The sequence below is a fragment of the Cygnus atratus genome, chromosome 4, assembly GCF_013377495.2.
Source record: "Cygnus atratus isolate AKBS03 ecotype Queensland, Australia chromosome 4, CAtr_DNAZoo_HiC_assembly, whole genome shotgun sequence".
Classification (NCBI taxonomy): Eukaryota; Metazoa; Chordata; class Aves; order Anseriformes; family Anatidae; genus Cygnus; species Cygnus atratus.
This window is the reverse complement of record NC_066365.1, coordinates 34,321,927-34,343,214: the sequence shown is the minus strand read 5'-3', so window position 1 is coordinate 34,343,214 and position 21,288 is coordinate 34,321,927. Positions and strand designations below refer to the sequence as shown.

The window sequence follows — 21,288 nt, the reverse complement described above, 5'->3', positions numbered from 1 at the left end:
CACCAACATGGACTCTGTGCAGCAACATGGATATTCCCCTTTGAACCATCTTAGAGCACAGGCAAAATTTATGAGACCTAACAAAATCACAGTACAAGGCAGTATGGTTGCAGGCTACAACCTCTTACGGTTCTTTACTGACTTGGGCTCAATACACCAGACACTGCAAATAAAAGCAGGGAAATCAGTGGCACTTTCTCTGCTAGGAGAAAGCACAGATTTTAACACAATCTCATAATTTGAGGGATTTCTAACACAAATGTTTTCTTAAACTGTAGCATCTAGAAAAGAAAGAATGCTCTTTGAAACAATAGTAGTGACAGCCGAAACAACAGTAGGTACCACAATCAGGTTGGTCCAGCTAAAATCCAAGAAAAATTGACAACATGAGGTTTGGCTTTACAAAAACCATGAACAACTTTTTGCTGTATATTGGTAAAAGTCTCTCAGAAGAACTAACACGAATCCAGCTGAATTTTCAGGTTGAAAAAAAAAAAAAAAAAAGACTTGATTCCCTAAGAGGAAAATGCTCCATAATAAACACAAATAAAAATGCAGTTGAAGTTAATTGGCATTTCAAAATGCTTTGCAGTTAAATTTTAAATGAAAAATAAAAATTAACTATACATGTACTCAAAATTGCTTTATGGTTTCTTACACATAGGATTTTTTTTTCCTTTCAGATTTATGAAACCTTGGTTAGTTGTAAGCTGGTAGACCAAGAGGTGCTGTATTTAAGTTCTTCTTAGTTTTCATTTTTCTTATACTTGTATTTTTTTTCTCTTCCTTTTCTCCCAACTGCTTTTTTTCTCTCAAAAAGATATTAAAAAATATAAACACATAAGCTGCCGTAACTGAAAATAATATCGTAGTTTCAAATCTCTACTAGTATAAGTTATTAAACAGAAAATGGAAAGCTGGGCAAAAAGGTGAAATACTGTCTTATTACTGATTCTCTCATTTAATCTATTTTTCAGATTATTGAAATATTTTAATGTATAAAAAATAAGGAGATGTGCAAGCAAAGACTACAAATCACACACAGCATCTTGTGCATGAAGTGTCTTACATATGTAAATGTATGCAAAACCAAGATTCAGATTTCACAGGCAGTCTCTGCAGACAGAGCGATGAACTATGTTAATTTGCAAGGTGAAATCTACTTTATTTCCCTTCAATATCTGAAGGGTACTTCAGCAAGCTCTCTGCTTACTGTTGTGGGAGAGCAGAGCTGCTAAGTCTCAGAACCGCTTTACATGGGAGCTGAGGCAGGAAGGGATTGTGGTCCTACACCAAAAAGGTGTTGACCTTTTTGTCGTATAAGCATATATAACGCATCATATAGCGGAAGAGGGACCTTCAGTGCTCACGCAGCAGCAGCAGGAGGGCTGCTTGGTCACTAGGTCACGCCAGAGGGGCAAGGACGAACCTGCCAGTAAAAGGGGCAGTGGTGGGATGGGGTCCTCTCAAGCCACATCACACAAAATTTCCCTTCTCCAGCTTTTCAGCACAGAGCGTGGTGTGCAGCAAGAGTGAAACCGGGAGGCTGCTGCCTTGCTGGGCACAGCTGGTGGTGTGCAGGAAGCCACGCTGAGCACCTGTGTGGGGCTACAGGGTCTGAGCACGACCTGCCCGGGCTGCTGTGGGGCCGGGTGTGAGTAAGGAACGACAGCGCGAGGTGGAAGTTGAACGAAAATGTCTCGTGCGGAAGTGAGAGACTCGACAAATCTGATCACAGCGTATGCTGGAAGAAACTTCACAACTCATGAAGTCATTCTGGTCCATAATTAACTGAAAATTAATTACAGAATCTTGAAAAGAGCATAAACCAAAAATGGGCCAGCATACCTTCATAGTGCAGTTGCTCACTCTGAATCTCTTCCAATAATTAAGTCTAGCATATGGCACTGGAGTTTAAAAAAAACAACAACCACACAACAAACAAACTATGATTCCCAAAAAAGTTTTAGAGTCCTGTCTGCTGAAGGGATATGTCTGTCTGCAGTGCACAGGCACACTTTCTAGAAATGAGTAGGATGAATTAATTTGGTATTTGGCAACTTCAGCTTCGCAGAAATTACAGGTTGCAGATGCTTCTTATGAAATCAAAACAAAAATCGAGAAAAGAACGTAATTAGGTAAATTATTTGCTGACTTGATGAATAATTCTCTAAAGACTATTAGAGGATAAGAGCATGGAGAACTCTACAATTTTTCAACAAACAAAAGGAGAAGGTAAACAATAAAACTGCTACATTAATTTGGTTGAGCATTCATAAAAAGGTGTAGTTTGTAGCACTGAATTACACGTATTTTTGTAAAAGGTGCTTAAAGCATGGCATGCTGCCACACATCAAAATATTATTTTTTTGTATAGAAAAAACAGTTAGCATGCTGGGAAGTTGAAGATATCTGATCAAAACAAACCTGCAACACTTTGGCACAGTAAACAAAAGAAAGAACATTAGAAAAATTGAGAAAGAATATAACTGGGAAAAAAAAAAAAAAAAAAAACACCAAGAAAGATCAGTAGATTAATCAGAGATTGAGCAAAAACATGTTGCAGGAAACATGGAAAAATCTTTCTGATTTCCAGTTTTCCACTACAGAGATGAGTAGCTTCAGTTACAGTAGGAAGACAATCAGAAATTTTCACATTACAAGATGTTTTCTCTTTGCTTTCTAAAACACCCTATTGTGGTAACTGGGAGCTGGGTGGCAGCCTGGGGTGCAACCTCCCTGTAGACAGAGAGGGATGCAAAAGAGAGTCAAATTTTTTTCCAGCCCATGGAAGACAGGAACTTGTTCTGTACAGCAACAGTTCTTCTGTATCAACTGCTTTATACCCCCATCAAAGTGAGTGCATAAATCACTGTAATCATCCAAAAGTAGAAAAGAAACGTCCATGGCTTCAGCAGCTTGCCCACTCCTCAGCCCTGAGCTACGCTTATGACCCTTTTGCATATCATCTTGCTATTTTTCCCATGAACCAGACACATAGGCATCTCCAATGCCGTTTGTTTTTTGTGTTTACCTTTGCTTCTATTTGGAGAGTGAGAGCTTAAATTAGATCTACCGCACAAAGAGCACAGCACTGTGCAGTGTGACTCAGCTAGAGAGAGTACTATGCTGCAAATAGGTTTTAAACTAAATCACATTTATAAATTCATTTTCCTCCAGCTCTTTACTGTTCACAATGCCTAACAAAATACTTGCATGTTTTTGTTATAAGTTCAAACTAGAAAGAGGTAAAAGTCAATTTTTATTGGAGTAGTGTATATCCTTGGCAAAAGTAGGCTGTCCACTGATGAAACTACAAGCTATCATGTATCTTCATAATAATATGAACACACACTGTATACTCAAGTTAATTATGAAAAATTGTTTCTTAGTACCAAACCTTGGAAATTTCTGTGAAAAGAAAATTACTGTTTTCAAATCTGCATTAATAACTATTCTTGCCACTTCAACGTCTTTTTTCATGATGATCTCCATCATATCAGAAACCCCTGCAATGGCACATGTAAGTTCCCAAAATTAAGTTTGAGATGCTGTGTTGCTCCTCCAAAGATGCCCAATGCAAAGTGCACCACCGTGGAAGGAGGACTTAAGCTGCTAATGGCTTTAAGCCATCAACGTTTCCTGCCAGACTGGGGCCAGCTGAAAGACTGAAAGGTCTGTTAGCATGATTTGGCAGCCCTGTCTCTGGGCTGCAGGCACCTTCTCTCTGGCAGTCCTCCCCCTGCCTCCAACCTGGCCTTTCTCTACTGGACCATGCACAAGGCACCATATTGCATCCCTATCCGCAGCCATGTCCCTACCATCTCCTCCACCGCAATGATGGAAGGACTGTTTTATGCCATTTAAGTTCCCTTATGTAGCAGAAAGGGATTGAATCAGGAGTGAGAATTTCATCTTAGTTTCTCTAAGTGAAGGAAATCATCAAAACAGCTAAAACCACAAAGTTCATCTGCACACCTCTACAACTGCATTGTAGAGATAGGCTCTGCCTCCTAAGTCATTAAATGAAGATCAGTAATTGCAAACAAATTCCAGCAGACTACCAAGATCCAACAAAAGGGAAGATTTTTCCATGTATTCCTCATTTACAGCACTCTGGCAAGTGCAAAAAGCAACCCCATCAAACTAAGTTTATGCCCAGCAATTTGGCCTCTTCTTCTTTAGGAATCAGAAACAAGGGGCCTAGGGGGCAATGCAGTATCTCAAAACTGGCAGAGGGGGGTGAAAAAGGTCCTGATGGGAGAAAAAGGTAGGGCTACTCTCCACAAAGAGTGAGGAACAGCTTGCTTGAGCATTTCTGCCACAAGATAAGGCACAAAAAAGAAGATGGGGAGGTAGAAAAGGCATCAGGAAGCACACATGAGCCTGCATTTTGCATAGAACCTATGAAAGACAAGCAGCTAAATGTGTCTATAGAACTAAACTAAACCAGTTCTAACAATAGGCCCAGGTGGATAAAAAAAATAATTGAGAGGAAAGAATTTGGAGCAATTATGTGACCATGTTATAACTTTCTGGAACAGTAAAAACATCCTAAGGAAATGGTTACTCTGTGCATCAGGGAAAGGACCTGTAACAGTACCCAAACCCCCAGTCACAGACTCTACAGTAAACCTGAGAGTTGGGGGAAAAAGTGATTTATAATACAATTTGCTCAGGGAGATGACTCGTAACAAGATGCCTACTGAAGCACAGCCAGAATTGTGTAGACATTGTAATTGAAGAATTAAAACAATGGAAAAAACTATTATAAGTTTTGTTAAAATACAGTTTTCAAGATACTTTTAATTATTAAGAAAAGTTTTTGCCTTTTGTTATTGGCATATGAATGACGGAGTAACATCATCAAAGTAATTGCATATACAAACAGCTGCAGAAATGAATCAATATAAATGTCGAATAAGCATCAACAAAAAAAGTTGAGAGGTTTCACTGTGTGTGCATTTGTTTTTCACGATGGTATAAAATGTTTTTTAGTATTCTAGAGAATGCTCATCACCAAAAAAAATTATGCAAGCCTTGAAGCCTTAACACTTTTAGCTATATGAGATTCCAGTAAAATTACTGTCATCATAAAACACCCACTTTTCTTTTTTCTGAGCCATAGAATACATATCTCCAAAAGCTGATTTAGAATGACAATAGTTTATTAGCTATTAAGCACTTCTTCAGGATAATTCCACCTTAAACTTCTGAGATTATGCAGCTGCTAGAACTATAAAAAGGCTGCACATTTCCAATATTTTTGCCTAATCAAATTAAGAGACCAAACTATTAATATTCTACTTACCTCCTAGATTCATTCCAGCTTGCAGACATTTCTGTAATCGACAGGCTGGGCAGTTCTTCCTCCGAATCTTATCAATTATGCAGTCGTTCCTTCCCGCACACAGATAATTGTGCTGTCCTGAATGAACCAAAAACCAAAATGCTTTATTAGAGTATGTATTTAAATAATTCCCATTTCTTTTCCTCTCATTGTGCAGTCACTTTGGGTTTCTTATTAATGCAGAAATTCCCAATCCCATTCTTTGGTCTTCCCAATAACCTTGGTAACTTATCACGGGCCTTACTATGAACTTTTATTCTGCTTAATTTGGGAAAGAGCTCTTTCTTCTAAGCAGGACTTCACTTTTTTTTTTTCTTGATACAACAAATGGTTTGATCTTTTTCAAATATCCTTATATGTGCAGTACCACAAAGCAGCTCAGCACCTCTTTGTTATAAACCCAAGGGCCAGTCTCGTGTCAAAGAAGATCACAACCTGAGGCAGAAATGCCAGGTGGAGGTTGATGTTCTGAATACACTCTATTTTCTTTAACCAGTTCACAGAGTGCTTGATTTCTGATTTAATACCTTCTTCTATATAGCAGATTTCTGAAGGGTTTACCAAAGCAGGTTTAAATCACAACATATTACTTCAGTTCTGCAAAGCCCCACAGAAACACTCATGAAGAGACAGCAGGTATTTAATACACAACATTTAGCAGAAGGGAAATACATGGCAAGAAGGAAAATAGGCTGGCATTTAACAACTTGAAGACTCGAAAGGAGTTTTGCTTTGTGGGAGTAATGTAGGTAGAGCAAACGGATGTGGTGTGCCAGGCAAGGGCAGCACCACATACATGGACTTTTCAAAAGAAGGTGCTTGAATTGGATGTGGAAGAAAGGAAGCCACAAGGGGTTAGTGCAGCATGACAGGAAAAGAAAGAGGAAGATTATTTGAGCTGCCTGAATCCAGAGATGGCACACTGGGATGCAGGGAGGCCACAACAAGCATCTTGCAGCAGATGTGACAAAAAGTGATACAAAGAGCTTCCAGAAGGATGAAAGGAAAGGACGCAGCTCACAGAAGTACAATGCTGCAGGATTTGCCAGCACCTGAAATTTGAGAGAATAGTCCAGTGTAAAATACAACAGTGTGCTGCAGGTGTACGTAGCTGGCACTGTAAGAACTACACCAAGCCCTGGGGAGAGGCATTTTAGAAAGAAGGTAAGAAACTCATTAGTCTGTAAGCTAAACACAAGTTAGTAACAAAGACGCACAAGACAGAGGAAAAAAATAGGATTGCAACTGCAGTTACACCAATGAGGAACAAAATAGAGAGACTCCTAAGCCAAAACCCAAATGAAGATGAGATGTGAAGAAAACCAAGAACTGGACAAAGAGCATGAATGTCCATGCCAACAACTGAAGCAAGTGACAGCGGTGCAAGAGGCTGGTGCATACAGGGAAGAGGAAGCAAAGACATAGGCTCAATAAGGGGACAAAGCTGCTGCAGAACAAGAGGTTTAAGATATTTTTGCCAAGGCATTTTCCACAATACACAAATGCCTCCTCGGGGAAAGTCAAAGAGAATATTCATGGGACACAGGAGACCTGGCTTCTATTTTAGGTTCTTTCAGGAATTTGCCTTACAACTTCAGATAAGTAATTTTCTATCTCTACATCTGACTTCCTTTCACCCCTAGTCAACGTTATCTATTTAGACAGTGAACTCAAATTTGGGCTATTTCTTGCATCTCTTCACTGAGCATCTCACACAAAGATTGGTTCAACCTTATCTGAGTAAGCAAAGTGTTACTGTAATACCACAAAGTTATTGTCACTTAGATAATAACGTTTTAGATGTCTAACCACCGAGCAGATTGACAAGTCAGTGCTTTTATTAAGGGACTTCACCTAGCACCGTGGCACTGCCGAAAAACAATAAAACATGGGCAAGATAATTCATGAAATGAAACTCATGAAGTTATGCCAGACAAGTTCAAGATGAACAATAATTTAGTGACAGCATCAATATCCATCAGCTGATCTTTAAGTAGGCCTGCTAAAATAATAAAAAGATAAAATTCTTAGCTAAACAGAGACTGAAAACCTGCTTATCACGTAATGTTTATAGTATGGAGTGATCTGTACAAAAACCAGATACACAAGAGAAGAATGTACTTAATTCCTATTTGCATTTTTGCTCCGTACTGAACACATCTCCTAAAGAAGCAGCAGCATGAAAGTGAAATTAAAATGGAAAACACAAGTGTTTAAAATAATGATACACAGCATAAAGATGGTTTATATACCTTTACAAACACTGGTATCTGGATTCTTATACTGATTTTGTGGAGAGAAGGGAAAAACGGTTATTTTTTTGTGAGGAATGTAAGTACGATTGTTCAGTGCTCCTACAATGTCCTTTGTACATCACAGAGTACTGCAATACCATTTTTAGGCTTTCACAGGCGGGTGCAGGCTATTAATATGACAAGTCAGCTCTAATGCTGCAAAATGAACCCCATTGCAGAATCTCCCTGAAGGCAGTTTGTTCTACGAAACTGTACACCTGTTAAGTCAACATTTTTCATTACTGCTTTCAAAAGCTAATGAGTTTAATAAAAAGAGGTTAACATTTATGTACTCCACGATAATTACTTGGGTCACATTCTTAAATATTGTAGAAACGTTTATTTGCCTCGATCACTGTCACATGGTGACTTCATAAGGAATCCTCCCACTATAGCTGAGTACTTCCATAAGTCACCCTTCAAATGGTTTAGGTATCCTGTAATTATTACTTTCTAAGCCATCAACTCTAGGCTAAATAATTTCAGAAAACATAATTTAGTAAAGGCTCCTCAGTTTTTGAATCGTGTATCTCTGAATACTAACATATGGTACAAAATCTGTAAGTAGTTTTTCTAGTAAGCAAATGTCTTTTGTAGATCAGAGAGATCGTCAAATTTCTTTTATTTTCTTGTTTATTAATTTAATTCTTTATTAATTAAATAACCATGGCCATCTTAAAACTTACATTAACGAAAATAACTTGAAAACCCTTAAAAAAGAGAAGAGAACAGTATTTAGGCAAACCTTCTATGTATAGTATAGTATCACATAATAAAGAAAAAATTTTCACCTGAAAATGATTTTTTATCATCACCTATTATGAAAAAAAGCTTCAGATTTCCATGCAATCAAAATATTATTTCTGAAATAAAACTGATTCTGAAAAATAAGTTAGTAAAGCAAAGACTCTCATAATGAATCAGAATCTTCCATTCCTGCAGCATGATCCTCACTCATGCCCATAAACTTCAAAATAAAACAAAACCAAACAAAACCTACACATCTGAGACTGATGTGACTCTCTCAAGACCTCCCAGGCTCTTCAGGTTCTCAGTGAGGTGATAGAGATCATCCTGCAAGGAGGCTGTTGCTTTTGTGGTGGCTAGATCTCTAACCCTCTCAAGAAGCATATTGATCTTTCTGTGTAGCTTGTACTTAGCTTAACCCAGTTATTCTTTTTATCCAGTTTAATCACCCACAAGTGGGCTGGAAAGCGACAGAGTAGATATCAAATTCTCATCTCCCATGTGCTAATGCATTAAGATGAAAGTGATTTTTATATATGCCCTCATTAAGTGCATTTATATGAGGTAATTCCTATTCCATTTAAAATACATAGATACAAAAGATGCCAGGAAAATTTCCTGTTCAAAATAAATAATGAATACGTACTACACTGTTGCATACTAAGAAGAAATAAAGGTCTGTTATATTCATGGTACAGCTGAAGGAATATTTGAGTTTGCACTTTTCAGGTTACTATGTCACCATATCCCACAGGAAGACACAAAATAAACCACACACAAAAATATTTCACAGATGAGAAAACTGAAAAGCATTTAAAAGTCTTCGATTCCCTAATTTTATAGGACTACGAACGAAAACAAAAAGGAAGTACTCATGAACTTGAGTCTTATCCTCTTACTACATTTTCTTGAACAAGCAAAATTCAGAAGGAGGGAGGAAAAAAAGCAGTTCTTATCTGGCCTATGAATTACTGCCCAAATAAGGCTGCAGCAGAAACCTGCAGCATCAGTTGTGCTTTAAAATTCCACTTTAAAATTCCAGCATAATGACTGAACCACCAGTCCCAAAAAGCGACTTGCTCAGATGAGCTCATATATGCGGGCAGAGCGCTACTGCACTCTTCATGATACATCAAGCCATGCAAGTCCGCAGTAGGAATGGGGTCTAAATATTTCTTGCCAGTAATATTTCTGTTACTGTCTATGGCAAAATTAGAAAATTACAGCAGTTTGTGAAATATTCCACATGTTCTCGCTGCTGCCTTTTTTTTTTTTAAAGTTTTTCAAAGTCTAAGTCAGGAACTGCAAGTCATTACTAAGTCCTCTACATTTCTGCTCTCTTGTTAAAATGGCAACTACTATGATCAAGTGTTAAACGTAAAAAAAAAAAAAAAAGGGAAAGAAAGAAAAAAGAAAAGAAAAAAGCGTAGTGCTGGAAGAGGATCCAAAGACTGTTTAATTCAAGCCCACTCATAGAAGCAAGATAAGACTAGCTTCATAGTTCAGGCAGATTTTTTTCACCCCTCTAAATTTGCCTACGAACCTTCCGAGGAAAGGTTTTCTGCAACTTCCCTGCAAACTATGTGACTAGGCCAGTGATCAGTGAGCCTTTAGGCTGTATTTTTTCCCTTTGCAGTTAAGCTTAACAGGAATATTTTGCAACAGAGAGAGAAGTTAGCACTCCCCCCAAGACACACAGAGTAATAGACTGTCATCTCCTTTACAACAATCTCATGCTTATCGAAAAATGTATGTTCCCCATCTCTTTGCTAGACTAAACAAATCCAGTTCTCTCAATCTTTCCTCACAGGTCATGCTTCCTAAATCTGTCATCATTCCTCTTATTCTTCTCTGCTTTCTTTCATAAAACGTAGCGCCCAAAACTGGACGCGTTTCTCTCGCTGAGTTTCACCATCGCTAAGCACAATAACATGGTTACTTCCTGCACCTTGCACACAACACTCCTGCTAATACAATCCTGCACCACATTTGTCTTTTGGCAATTGCATTGCCTGGTTGACTCATGCTCGCTCGGGCTCCGCTCCGCTACCCAGCTCCTTTCCTGCAGCCCTGCTGCCTCGTTCCCTGCCTTGTGCCGGAGGCATTGCCCACCTTCACCCGGGAGCTGATGCTCTCTTTCCTCGGCTGGGGCTACTGCAGCATCCCCTGGGAAAGGCAAGGAGAAAGTCCGAAAGCCGGCCTCTGAAACAGCAGCGTGTTTTGGGACCCAAAACAAAGATGCGATTGAGGAAGCCTCGCAAAAGGAGGGGAAAGTGAGAAAACAGGAGCGGCAGCTAAGGAGCAAACAAAGCAGAACAAGCTTTAAAAAACCTCAACTTCTAAAATAGCATCTCACTGAAGCATATCAAAACGCATGTGAAATTCACAAACTTTCCTTCTCCATCCACAAAGAGAATTAATGCATTAACTCATAAAACTAAGGCAAAGTTGCCTTCCTGCAGCAGAGGCCAGCCTGGGATTGAAGGAGCCAGAATTCCCCTCCAGCCCCACAGCCCGGAGCTGCCCATCAGGGCTACGATCCCTTTGGAGCCTCTGGGCTAGCACCAGGGCTCGGATGTCCCCATAGTCCCTTGCCCACGACGACAAGGACACAATAAAAGTCTTAAGGCTTTGAGTGCTGACCAACACCGGCTCGAGCAGGTGCACAGAGGTGTTAAATGCTATTACTGGCCTCCTCAGCACAGGGAAGCTCATCTGAAGACCCTCCTGCTGCTTCTGTCGGCATTTGCTAGCATAATCACCCATTTTACCCATTATCCTATGAATGATGGGAAGAAAAAAATCTGGGTTCAATATCTATACTTCTACACTATGAGCTCCCTCAATTCCATAAGCATTTTTTACTGCTCATCTCCATCCTTCCCCTTTACCCACCAGCCCCTCGATGGCACAAGCCTGGCCCCTGCAGCTACTTTTCTCTGCTGAAGGAAACACAAAAAACCTGCGGCAGATAATCAGCAGGAGGAAAGGATGCCTCTCACCTTGGCAGTATCTGGTCAGCAAACAGAACTTCGTGTCGTGAATTCCTGCTTGCTGGCATAGCCCTAATGAAGGGGGTTGTCTCCTGCAACACATATCCTGCACATCCCAGCCTCTTGTCCATGCTCTTGGGGCTATGTGATGTGCTCCTTTCAGCCAGCTCTGAGACCTTCGCATATTTTGTGAAACTGTTGTTACTACTGTAATCCACATAAGCTGCTGTAATTAATAAAAATAAACTGTTTCTTTTTATAGATCAAATGTAAATAAAATCCCTGCTAAAACTTGTCACAATAATTTCCCATATGAAAAAAAGGATTTTCTCTTTCAAAGGAATTATATTGCACTTTGAAGAAACAAACTGCATATACCTGAGGGTTTTATTTCACAATCTGCAGTAGGTACTCTCAAATAAATCAGCATGATAAGTACAATAAAATGAATCTCTTTCAAAATTTTCAGTTTTCCCACAGCCTCTATTCCTTACAATTAAAAAAAAAAGTAAAGTAAAAAGCCTGCTATTCAATGGAAATCAGAACTGCATTTTCATTTAAAAGGTCCATTTGTAACACAGTTGAGGTTTTTTTTTTTTTTTTTTTTTTTAGCAGTTGACAACTGCCCAGCAACAGCAGCCTATGTTTGCAGTCACTATTTTAGGCTACATCACATGTCAATTACATAACCTTGTTTTACTGCTCTTGAACTGGTTCGAACAACCTGGGAAACAGATTAGGGCAGTCCCTCCCGAGCTGCAGTCCCAGTGCAGTCGCAGCCCCCTCCTCCCCACTGCAGCTCCCGGGGCTGCGGCCGCGGCGGGTCCCTCTCCGCGGTTGGTTACTCATTGCTAGACCTACCTGAAGCATTTGGTAATTAACTTCCTCAGCTCTGCTTAAACCAGTCCGGTCTGACCATGGTAAACTAATAAACTCAGTTCCTCATGCTAAGGTTTATGAGTAATGCAGAATAAGCTTATAAATGCCACAGACAAGGTACAGAACTGAGATATGAATATTGCCCCTTCTTTTTATACAGTGAATGCTCATGGTTTGTGTTTCAGATACTGATCTCAGGGTTTCCCAAAATTCAGACCCACTTCAGGGTCAATCTCCTTCATCACTCCACAGGTCTACTCTTCTGGCCGTACCACCCCAGACCAAACGCTTTTCGGCTGCAGACAAAAGTTGTATCTGTCAATTGCTCAAGACAACAATATTGATCCATTATGGTAATTATTACCAATTGTGCTTATTGCATAGGTATAGTCTACATCCTTCTCTGAAGCATGAATTTAGAGCTTTCCTTCCATTAAGTTAAAGACTTGATTAAGATTTGTTTTGATTTTGGAAAAATATTCACCACATTGGGATATTCCCTGCTCGCTTCTCATTCTCCTGCCAGTTCTAGACCCCAAGACACCTCCCCATTTTTTTGGGGATGGGATTTTTTTATTCATTTATCTACATTTATCTACATTCATTTATCTACATTTTTTTGTTATAATTTTGTAATTCTCCTTCCCCCGCCCTTTTTTTCTTTCCTTCAGTAAAGTTTATTTTCTCACCTATCCTTCTCCCTTATCTACTTTCATCTTTAGAGCTCTACCCCTCTCCTGTTCCACGACTGTTTCTTCAGGTTGCTCATTTCCTTCCAAATGTGTCATTTCCTCCATTCAACCTGTAACTAGTCATTTCATAGGGCGTTTTTACACTGCAGTCAAAGGTTACACCTCATTTCATACACCCAAGCAAAGTAGTGCAAAACCAGCTGGGATATGGATAAAAGCACAGCCTCAACAGCATCGCTCTCTGCGGGGTCTACAGAATCCAGCTAGGGCGCTTTTAAAAGCACGGGCACATCAGTTACTTGGTGCTCAAACAGTGAGAACAGTCTGTTAACTCCAGCAACACACTATTTTTCTAAATTTTCTATATGCTTTATACCTTGTGTTTAACTACTGTTTCTCATTACCATGTTATACAAGCTACTGACTGAAATACATGCTGCCAATTCTTTCCAAGTATCCCAGAGAAAGAGCTGCAGGTCGTTCTCAGGTGGGGATTACATTACGATCAAACACCCTGTGCATGGACTACCACACGTTTCCTCCAGAAAGCTGAAGTTTGAAAGGAAAGGTGAAGTACCAGTGCTTCCACCCACGGTGACTATGGATATAAAGCCAATTTCCTTTCTTTCTGGAAGTGAAGCAGGGAGTGCTGTGTCCCCTCTAGTGCTTTTTTTACAGCATCACAGCTGCCTATCGATAGAGACTACATGCAAACGTCTACTTTAAATCTCTGCAGCCAAAACAGGGAATATGCTTTCCCCAGGATTAGCCATCAGTGAACACCTAATACAACAACTTGGGAAATATGATACGTGGAAGTTTTCAAGTTGCCATACTACTGTGCTCTCCCCATGCACATCAAAGAGGGCTGATTTCAGTGCTCTGGCGATTTCGATACGGAGACTGTCTCCTGCTGCTTCCCCCTCAGGAAACTTGCTTTCACACTGGGCTGAGACCAGGTTAACACAAACAATTGGTACGTCTGGTGATCCTGGCAAAGCAGATGAGAAGTTATAAAAATCATTCTCACTCACTATTTTAAGCAGACTGAAAGGGCATCGATGAGAGGGATCAAGGAGAGAGGAAATTTGGCAAGGGAGCCTGGGATGTAGCCTAAAAGAGGCTAGTGTTCTGCAGGAGAAACCATCCAGCAGAGATGAACTCTATTAACAACAGTGAGACAAGTCAGAAAGAAAACACACACAAATTTATATTATTTGAGACACACGCATTTGCTTGTGTCACGCTTAGAACATGCTGCACAACTTTGGAAAGCTTCTCAAAGTCTTTGCCTGGGAGTTCCAGCTGTCCTGTTATCCAGGGGGACTGAACCACTGGCACAAGATATGCCCCAGGCTGGAACTTGGAGAAAACCTGGGCTGCAACCATCCCTGGGGCTCCTCTGAGAGCTGGGCTGCGGGGTCCCACCTGCATCTCCATGATGGATGCAGAGTTTGCACCAAGCAGCCACACCAACAGTTGGGTGAGGAGGAGAGCTGGAGCCTCCCGAAGCCCAGAGCAGCCAACAAAGCTCTTGGCTCAGCATGATCAAAGTTTAAACCTGACCATGCAGCATGGTGGATGCTCTGCAAAAGGAGCTTAACTACACGGTAATTCTCTTTTTATGCAGAAATGTTGAATCATACTAAATAGCACAGAAAAGAAAGAGGAAAAAAAAAAACATATTTTATAGGCGAAGTATCTGATTCTTGCAAAGCATTTCAGATCCAGTGAAATCACACTGCATTGGAAATCTGGTTAGGAGGAAAACCAAGGAAAAATATCTACAAACACCAAAATATCCTGTTACAGAGCTAAATCATTTGTTTCTGTTTTGAAGTCAGTTTTCTTTTCAATTGTTTTTGATTTTAGATTATACTGGATACAGTAAGACAGAGTCACAATTAAAGGTTCAGATGATATTGTTTTGACAAACTCAGATATCTAATATTTTATAGCATTTTATTCTGCTGCAAGTTTCCAATTTCTTATTTTGGTTTGAATTTTAAATGAAGACTAATTTTGAAGTCTCTAAATCCTGTTATCTGCAGAGCAGTATGTATGGTAGATTTACAAGAGATCATGTTGCGTGCACGATGCCTACCACTGCTTTCCCATGCTAAAAATCTGATAAGGCATTCTTGACATACTACAAATTTTCATGCACTTTGATGGAAAATTTCAATGTACAAGACACGGTATTGAAGGACAGCAAATGCTTTTTTGCATGATGCTTATTTGAAAGCCAAACTGCAACCAAAATGTCCTTCCACTTTTACTGATACAAACTGTCAACTATTCTGCCGCACTCACATACATGATGTTGTGTCTTGCTCTACAACTAGCTCACTAAGCTTCACTGTTACAACCAGATTTTAGGAAGTACACGCTGTGATATAAGATCTGTGTGAAATATGAAGTTCATTTAAGGAAAGGTTTAAGGGGGAGGAGGGGGCTGCATTCTGGAACATGCAGCACTGCTGCGTAACGTAAGGATGCGTAGCTGATGGTATGGCTCCCAGAGGTGAATACGCTACTGAAAATATTCACCTCCATAAAAATATTCATACTTTAAGTGTACACAGGCCCTGGGAGTTGAATGGAGAGATTCTATCTCGAGCCACTTAGTCTGCCTCGCGATCCTACTGATACACTCAGGCATGTATCAAACTGTCTTTGCAGCAATCATTTGAGAGGGCAAACTAAGAAAGAGCTTCTATTCTCACAGGGCAGACACGGAAAATCAAGGCACACAGTCAGTGTTAACCCTGGGTTTGTCAATTCCATTTTGTAATTTGGAATTCTGGGCAGACTCCTTCAATGAGATTCATGGTATTTATATAAGATACAGAAAAACAGATAGTTTCTTTCCTGCAGTAAAACTTTTCCCAACTCTTGATCTCAGTGAAAATATTCTGTTAATATTTTTAAAGTAACTACCCAAATTGTTTGCAAAAACAAAGAAGTTCAAGTCTGCTATGTTCTTGAAGTCAGCATGTTCAGCAGATTATAAATTTTATTCTGTGTGAATGACACATTATCTTCAAAGCATATTTTTCTCTTCCATTTTTCATGTACAGTTTACTACAGATCAGACTGGAAATATGCTAAATCCATAAAAATGAATATGATTATGAATAATGGCAACAATTTAAAATATGGCCAGCACATACATTGACAGATCTCTTCCTCTGGAACCCTGGTCACTAATAATTCTCTTTTAAAGGCTGAAAGCAATACAGTCAGAGGCTTTTAACAGAATCTCTTGAGATCACAAACACAGAAATGTTGACCAAAGTACTATTAGATGCTCACTGAGGTGAACTTAACAGTTTTCTGGGTTTGTTTGCTTGTTTAAAAAGGAGCCTGCTTTATCCCTTTGAAATATGTAAAAGTATTCCTGTTTATTTTCTCGATTTATCGAGAAACTTAACGCACTTATTTATCTTTACCAGGAACCTCAGCTCTGTGTTCTTCTGGGTAAGGCTGAAGATATAGTCAGAAGAAAGAAGATGAGGGCATATCAGAGCATTTGACGATTATAATGAAATTTCCCAACATGTTTACTGTTAAACGTAAACCAGAAGTAGAATGAAGTACCAGAAAGGATATTACACTGATCACAATACCTACTTTAATCTGTAAGGAGATGACTGGGTCTCTGCAAGAACCCCCTGCAGCCAGTGCAGAATTTCCAGGCTGCTGTACCAGAGAGCCATGGGTCCAAGGCCTCTCTCCCCCGAATTTAGGTCAAGCTTGCTGGGTAGCCCTGCCCACAGTCATCATTCACAGCCCCCTGAAAAGCAGCTTCTGAATGGATCATGGCATCCCTCCCGTGGCCCTGGAAACTGCTACTTCACCCTCTGCTTATTCACCCCAGCCCGAGAGGCTGAGCAAGAATTCATTCACCAGCAAAAACACAGGCAAGGCTTTGATTCAAGCAGTTATCTCGAATTTTAGCACAGCTCCCTTCATCTTGCTGGTGATGCTCTTGTGATCCCATTCAGCCAGCCAAGCTGGATCCGACTACAGCACCAGAATCAGCGAGCTGGGGGAAAGCTACAGGGAAAACACATTTCTGTGCTGAGGCAGCAAGCCCCGGTGTCACCCACTGGTGATGTTTTGCACAGGAATCATCTCAGGGCTTGAATAACTAAAACTATGGATAACTCAATTCACATGCTGTATCATTTTCAATGCCTATGAAGTCATTACTGAGTGTTAAAAAGGCATCTATTAAAGCATACCAAATTTTGCAGACAATTTGCACGTCAGAGTGGGATCTTAAAAGGGATCATGCCTTCCCTTCACAATAAGAAAAGGGATATTTAGGTAAAAACAAGTATGACAAATTTCAGCCCGAATGACAGTGGCCACTGGAAACAAAACTGAAAAAACAGACCTAGACCAACAGGATAAAAGTCATCACAGGGCATAATTACAGCATCACCAAGGCATAAACTGAATTATTCCATTCTACTTTCAAAGATCATTCTGCCTAATTGACATAATTGCTGTTGCAAAATTTGTTTTGCTCAGTAAAAACTAAAGACCAATTAGGATTTAATTTATATCCAGAATTCACCCATGAATTAAGGTAGTTGCTCCTTCATGGTATATATCCTTACCCTTTGCATTCACATTTAAAAAAAAAAAAAACAACAAAAATACCCTCCTCAATCTATTCACATTTAACCTCACAGGAGTCATGTTTGAACACAGATTTTTACAGTTCTAATTCAATCTCAAGAATTAAAATTCCGGTAGTATTAAGCAGATTGAATTAATTTTTGTTTCTTGCAATGGGCTATTTAATAAAAACTCATGTGAACTGAGACATCATTGCTTAAAAGAAGAGAATGGACTGCATGAAAATCCTTTGGGTTAACCTTAATAAAATATAGTAATTTTCTTATTAAAATGAGATACAGGTTAGTCTTTACCAAAGCCCAGTCTCTTTGGCAGCAACCATCATCTCCAGATGGTAAAGCGAGGTCAACAAAGCGAATGGATGATTGAGGGTGGTGGTCGTTTAGTACAAAGCCTTTGTACAAGCTTACCTCAGTTTCACTGGGCTGACAACGTATTTTTGTATGCAGCAAATGGCAGGTTTCACTAGCAGCATCAAAAGCAGTTGCTGCATCTTTGAAAAATGATAATGACTAAAGGCAAAATTCCACTTGTCTGGAGCATAAGTTGAAAGTAAAGGTGATAAAACTTGAATTTAAAAAAAAAAAAAGGAAGTTTTGAAAAGGTCACTAGCATCAAAAATCTGATCTGCTTTCTACTCATGCCAGATTTCAGTGTGATGTACTGAACTCCAATTTCTTATTATAAGAGGATAGTCCAGTCCTTTCCTTTTCCTAATGCATTCTGAGTTTCCAAGCTCCGTTTTGCCATCTTCAGAAGCAACTTTGAAACTGACAGGCAGCAGTATTAAAAGCCTCCCTGAAAAGGTACACTTGTGTCTGAAAACACACAAAGAAAAGATCAAAATGAAAATTAAAAGCAGATGCACTTTATGTACTAAAAGGTTTTTTCCACTTTGATAAGTGGATTATAATGAAGTGTGGCACCATGTTTCATACAATTTATTAATCCAGTCCCACTTATTTGCACTCCGAAGCAGCATAATGATTTCAAATGTTGGAGCACTGCCAAAACTCACATGCAGAAATAATTAAGAAATTACATGGAAAGATCGGTCATTGTTGGGTTTGGGGGTTTTCCAAGAGGCAGACGGACTTTTAGTTACCAGGAGATCAAGGTTAAAATAGTTCTAATAAAAGATAAAGTGCAGAAGCGAACTACTTTCTGAAACAGAATAGATACTACAAAAGGATAACTTGAACCTGACCTACCTTGCCATCACAGCTCCTCTAAGTCTGGAGAAAATGGTACAGAAGACCTCTGTTTTTTCCAGCCATCACCTATGCCCTGGTCTTGAGTTTATCTCATCAATCACATAACCCAGCAAACACAGCGAGAGAATAAAACTTGCAATGTTTGAGGAGCACGGAAAACATGAGTTCAAGGAGAGCACAGAAAAACTGGAAAGCAGAGCACGTAGGTTTTGGTCAGGAGAGCATACAACTAGATGACACCTCCATGGTGCTTCTCCGGCCACTGAGAGAGGCACACCATCAGCCCCACAGGCTTTCTTAGACTGCCTGAAGGTACATGCTTTCTCCTGTGGTAGGCTTTTTAGCAACACAGAGTTGAAACTAGAGCAGGAGTCCAAGGCCATTTATACCTGTACAAAGCAAGCATAAGGCTCTGCAGGATAGGAATGACAGTGCTTTACCTCGATTTTGCCCACATGTAATTGTCTACACAAAGTAAAAGGGGAAATCAGGCCACAAGTGTAAAAAACCTGCTATTTCTTTGCAGAAAAAAAATAGCGCTGGCAGTTCCCTCTGGGCACAGCATCCTCTTTCTGCTTCTAGGAGCATCAGGACCCCTGTTATTTCTAAGGTAATAGTCCCTGAAGATGTTGAGCCAGCCAACAGATCAGAAATGCTTACTTTAGAGGGTGAAATACAGAGATATGGAAATACTGTTGGAGATGCACTCATGCAAGAAATTTATTTTATTTATTCACTGATGCACAATGCCCAGTTCATTTTATCCACTACATTTCCCATCCACTAAAGTCTAATTCCTCACCTGAAAAATACTGTTTATACAGTAAGCAAGAAATCTAACATCCAGTTAATTGATATTACTTGGCAAGATTTACTCGGTGAGGAGACCCTATACCAGTTCTGCCATTAAAAAAAAAAATTCTACAGCCAATTCCTACTGAGATTAAGATATCGCCAAATGCTGATAGTTTATCACATTGGGAAGACATCCTGTGGAGTATCAGAGGGACTACCGCTTATTTTGATCTTTTCATTGGAAGCAGGAAGGGAGGAGGAGGAGTTGCCAGTGTAAGTGTGGATAGAGAAATAATACAAAAGGCTATAGAGAAATTAGAAGCAAAGATGTGAAACAAGTAATAAAATTGCAGTTGGAAAAATGCTACTGTATGTACCAAGGGAGTAATTCAAAATAAAGAGTGAACAATACAGCAAAATTTGGAAAGCAGCAACTTTGAGACACACCGAGATAACAGGACAATTTAGATGTAACAAGTAACACAGAAGAGAACAAAATGCCTGTAACATCTCTGGTTCCTTCTGTAGGATAATTACACAACAGAGTAGGTTGGCATAACAGTGCTCTCTTTATGCATTTCTTCTGCAGCCACACCTGGAATATTGTATGCAGTTCAGGCACTTCATTACTGAAAGATATAAACAAACTGGAGGAAGTCCAGAGAAGTGGAACGGAAATGATTAGAAGCCGGAGGGAGTGATTTACCAAGAAAATTTAAAGTAGTCCTTTACCCGTCTGTAACTTCTCTGATAATTAAAAACGGGAAATGATAACAGCCTAGTTCAAGTCTTTGATTCAGTCATGTGCCTTAAGCACTTACGCCTTGGGCGCTTAAGCATTTCCTAGTTTTAAGAATAAAGAACACATGAAGATTTTGACCTGGTGCAGAGAATAAGATTAAGTAAGGAAAAAAAAAAAAAAAAAAAGAGGTTATATACCAGTGAAATCCTCCCAAGAATGACTTATGCCTAACAACTACCATAAAAGAAGGTTGTATTGCCTGCAATTTTACATTTTATTGCTGATAATAGAAATACTTATTCAAGTGTCCAAAGTTCATTTTTCTGTGAGACAACAGGACTACTCAAAACAAATATGGGTATTCATGTATGTAAGTCTTAGCAGTCTTTGTCACAAACATGTAGCACCAAGTGGTCCTATCAAGGTAAAGGGACCTAAGTGAGCCTTTTTTCCCTGGACTGTGTAAACCAGGTGGAACGGTTCTGAAAATGAAGAATGATAACCCAGCAGGAAAGTAACTGGATTCTCCTAGCTTCTCACACGCTGACATTGCTGAGAAGTGATTTTTAGAAAGGCAGCATTTTATATAACTGTTGAGCTGTCAGCGGGGCTCTACTGAAAGACACTTTAAAAGTCATGTAGACACTGTCAGAGGCTGATCGAGGGAACGGGTGATCACCATCCACAGAGGTTTTGCATGTAATCTCAACAAAAAAGCCCCAAGCCTCAGCTGCAGGCAGCCTGCAAACAAGCTCTGCTTGGATGTAGCTTGCTATCTAATCCCCAAACAACATACTAGGCCTATAGCCATGCTTGGGCACGTGGGATTCCCAAGCCCCTGTACCAACAGGTGAGGCCTCCCACAGATGTGATCTTAAGGATAACCACGTCCGCTCCTTGATCCTGGCCCCCTTCACCCACCTTGAGCTTAA

At 39.7% G+C, this 21,288-nt stretch overlaps 1 protein-coding gene across 5 annotated transcripts in view; it reads right to left on the bottom strand.

Annotated features, from left to right (window-relative positions):
- The window catches only part of NR3C2 (nuclear receptor subfamily 3 group C member 2), a 201,373-nt gene that overhangs the window by 50,821 nt on the left and 129,264 nt on the right, over positions 1-21,288 (bottom strand). For all 5 annotated transcript variants that reach the window (XM_035547923.1, XM_050710352.1, XM_035547929.1 and 2 more), the window contains one exon: positions 5,312-5,428. In XM_035547923.1, coding sequence (XP_035403816.1) covers positions 5,312-5,428 — 117 coding nt within the window. The remainder of the gene's footprint in view (positions 1-5,311; positions 5,429-21,288) is intronic.